The sequence below is a fragment of the Dioscorea cayenensis genome, chromosome 14 (assembly GCF_009730915.1).
Source record: "Dioscorea cayenensis subsp. rotundata cultivar TDr96_F1 chromosome 14, TDr96_F1_v2_PseudoChromosome.rev07_lg8_w22 25.fasta, whole genome shotgun sequence".
Lineage (NCBI taxonomy): Eukaryota > Viridiplantae > Streptophyta > Magnoliopsida > Dioscoreales > Dioscoreaceae > Dioscorea > Dioscorea cayenensis.
This window is the reverse complement of record NC_052484.1, coordinates 18,772,098-18,775,641: the sequence shown is the minus strand read 5'-3', so window position 1 is coordinate 18,775,641 and position 3,544 is coordinate 18,772,098. Positions and strand designations below refer to the sequence as shown.

Sequence of the window (3,544 nt, the reverse complement as noted above, 5' to 3'; positions counted from 1 at the left end):
AGTGAGTTAATTAGAGTTTCTGTTTTTCAATTGATTTTGATTTTTTTTTTTTTATTTCTTATCAATAAAATTTGATAAATTATAAATTCAAATTTTATTTCAAATTTCCCATACATAATGTGTGTATATATATATATATATTTTGAGAGGATTTTTTAAGAGGGAAAGGTAATAATTAGTGACCTTTTAAATAGTAAAAAATTAGGTGGTGTATGAACAATACATACTTTACAAAAATAAAAATAAAAATAAAAATGACAGCTGTGGGATTTGAACCCACGCCCTTTCGGACCAGAGCCTAAATCTGGCGCCTTAGACCACTCGGCCAAACTGTCACTTTGTAGTGTGTTATCCTGTGAAATTAATTTTAAATATATAAAAAGATATTTTAGATATTTTTTTATAAACATCCAAGAGTATGTTACACGTTCGCTTCATGCAATCATCAATAAATATCTAAAATTACAAAAAGATACACGTCGTACCAAAAAAAAAAAAATCTAAAAATTAATTATATATAATTACATTTATTTTATTTTATGAATAAGTAGCTTCTGCATTGGACAATGATATCTAGCTTCACCAAGTCTTACCAAATAGGCTTGCAAGTGTTTGATGCTCTAACATCTTAAACCAATCTCAACTCATTTGATACATAAACAAACTTGATCAGATCGAAACTCGAAAGCAGTTTACAAACAGCTCGGCTTATTTTATAACCCTGCCATATATATTTCTCATATGATATCACAAAGGCGAAAAAGTTATAATTGAACACTCACATTCAGCTCAGTTTTCAGATCAGTAAACAACAACAGGTAAAAAAAATTTTCGTACGTCGATCAGATAGTAACTTCCAGATACTATTTAAAACTTGAATTTAAGTTACTAATGAAGACGAAGAACATCAAAGCCCTTGCAATTTTTTTGATGCAGAAAATGTACCTATGTTACAAACAAAGCACACAATCTCTCAGAAATGAAGATGCTCTTTGCTCTTCAAAACAGCAAAACTAAAATCCAAGCAAATTGACAAAATTGGGCTAATTTGGCATCTTGAATAATATCTGGTTCAATGTCTATAAACTGTCATGCAATTTGCCTTCATTTGAAACAAACCATGTAAGAAATCAAGAGACCAATTAGTTCAACCAAAGCCAGGAGACATCTTTAATCCATTCCCCACTTTCTTACTACTCTTTCCTTTGCAGACATTTGATTCTGATTTGATACTGCTGCATTTGGTTGCTCAATAACAGAAGTTTTTCCGAAGAGACGTAATGGAAGGAAGGAAAATGAGTTTCTTAACCCTCGAAGTGCAAATAACAATGAATTGAAGACCACAGCAAACATTACATTGCCCTTGGCTATCAGGAGACACTGTGTATGAAAAGATACTGAATATGAAAACCAGGAAATGAGCATAAAAAGGTAATGGAAGAAGAATAAGGCTTGATAGTTGTTACCACGGCGATTATGGCAATAACAGTGATGGATGCTTGTTGCGCCTCTTCCCAGAAATGCTCCCCACCAGACCATCCGAACCACCCTCCACCACCAAACCAGCCACCCCGCCCAGATGTACCTCCACCTCCACGCTCTTCTCGCTTTTTAATTTCCTTGTTCCACTTCTCTAACTCAGTCTTTTTGCCTCCAAGGGCATCCTCTAGTGCCTTTCTTGCTCGATCCTGCAGTCAGTGGGTGAGAATACAAAAATGGACCATGTGAGCAACTTTTAAGTTCAAAAAAATAAATGCGAAATTTATTTCTGAAAAAGAATACCAGACCCTCAGATAAGCGAGAGGTTTCATCAAACAAAAGATCAAGGGTATTCCGATGTTACAAGTTAACATGTAAGAAAATATATTTATTTGTTTAAAATTTGCCACTAAGACAGTGAATGAAAAACTGTTAGTTCATCAACCCAAATGGAAATAATATATAGCATATGAATCAAAATTATGTTCCTGTGGCATAATTAAGCCATAATAAGCACATGCATCAATAGTGGAAGATCATCCCAACTTATAGGTATCAAATTTCACCCTTCACAATTAAGAATTTAGAGAATGTAAGATGTTCTTCATGTTCCACTATTATGAACAACCTGCAACCAACAGCAAAGCGTAAGCGAAATCCTATACCTTCTAGCATGAGCATGCAATTTTCTTCCACTTGCCAATCAGTATACATTAAGCAATAAGCATTGCCAGTTAGATGCAAATCAAGAGAGCACACATGAAACTGGATAGAAAATGAAAAATACAACACAAACAGCCACCATTCAGGTGCAAAAAAAGACCACTTCTAACTACAACCTTATCAGAAGGTCTTATCTCTATTTTTATGAATTGCAGAACTTCGTAAAAGTTTCCAAACACATACAGTGAGCCTTGATTTAACTTCAACACTCTTACACAAGAATCAAAAGCCAACAACACAAAACCAACAACCAAAGGACATGCGACAACCTCATCAGAAAATCTTATCTCTATTTTTATGAATTGCAGTAATATTTAGCTTCAACACTCTTGCACAAGCATCAGAAGCCAACAACACAAAACCAGCAACCAAAGGACAAGCCACAAATGCATGAACTCAATGCATAATACCTATATCATTTGCCTTGATCCTGTTAATCAAATACCAGTTCTTATTCATCAAAATATCACACCACATTAGAGATAGCAAACTAAAAGAATTATTAGGAAAATTTTTCAGCTGTTCATGCACAAAGATTTTCAATCATGGATAGACACATGAACAGAACCTACATTCAAAACACAGATTAAAAAAAAATCACCACCAAAAGCAGTTCCTTTTATAGCTAAAAATTAATCAATACTAAATAAACAGCATTATTGGCAAAATTTGCACAACTATTTAAATCCCAGTTTGCAATAAGAAGCTTAGACACCAAATCGAGAAACCAATTGTACAGAGACTACAAAGAGCCCTAGATTTTCATTATATAGAACTCGATTGAAGCACAGCATACTAATCAGAGCATGGCATCGCATCAGATTTGAAGTGAGAAAAGCAAATTCACGCATAATTTTGTTAGGGTTTTACTTTAAGGAGTGATGGAGCTAACCTCCTTGCGACCATCGGAGAAGAAGCAAGAATGGCGGCCATGGGAATTCAATGTCTCCTTGAGAGCACTCCATTGAGGGTTTGGAGTTCCGATGATGGCGCAGTGAAGAGAGCTGAGAGGGGGCGAGAGCCGCCGAGGCGGAGCTCCATGGAGCTGGTGCACGTTAAGAGTTAGTGCCATCCCGCACGACAAGGTACCACTGCTCCGCAGAAGTGAGAAGACTTTATATATATATATGTATAATAATTTTTCTAGAAAACAAAAAGTGGAAATTGCCTAAAAACCCTTTAAGTTTGTAAAATTGCCAAAAACACCCCATTAGTTTCTATGAATCCCCAAAAATCCCTCCTTTTAAACTCTATGCTTTTTCAAACCCCAAACCCTCAGAATCGGATGTGAACGGAGTGAGTTTCAAATTTTTTTGGACGAAAAATGCCTCTGCACGTGAGT

At 35.3% G+C, this 3,544-nt stretch overlaps 1 protein-coding gene and 1 non-coding gene across 2 annotated transcripts; both read right to left on the bottom strand.

Annotated features, from left to right (window-relative positions):
* Positions 1–255: 255 nt before the first annotated feature.
* On the bottom strand, positions 256–335 carry TRNAL-UAG. Its single transcript has one exon. It is a non-coding gene; the product is annotated as a tRNA-Leu (tRNA).
* A 557-nt stretch (positions 336–892) lies between these two features.
* Positions 893–3,292, bottom strand: LOC120275319. Its single transcript, XM_039281850.1, has 3 exons — positions 3,095–3,292; positions 1,467–1,688; positions 893–1,380 (listed from the first exon to the last, which is right to left on the bottom strand). The coding sequence occupies exons 1-3, from the start codon at positions 3,272–3,274 to the stop codon at positions 1,171–1,173; spliced, it is 612 nt and encodes a 203-aa protein (XP_039137784.1). The 5' UTR covers positions 3,275–3,292; the 3' UTR covers positions 893–1,170.
* Positions 3,293–3,544: the final 252 nt, after the last annotated feature.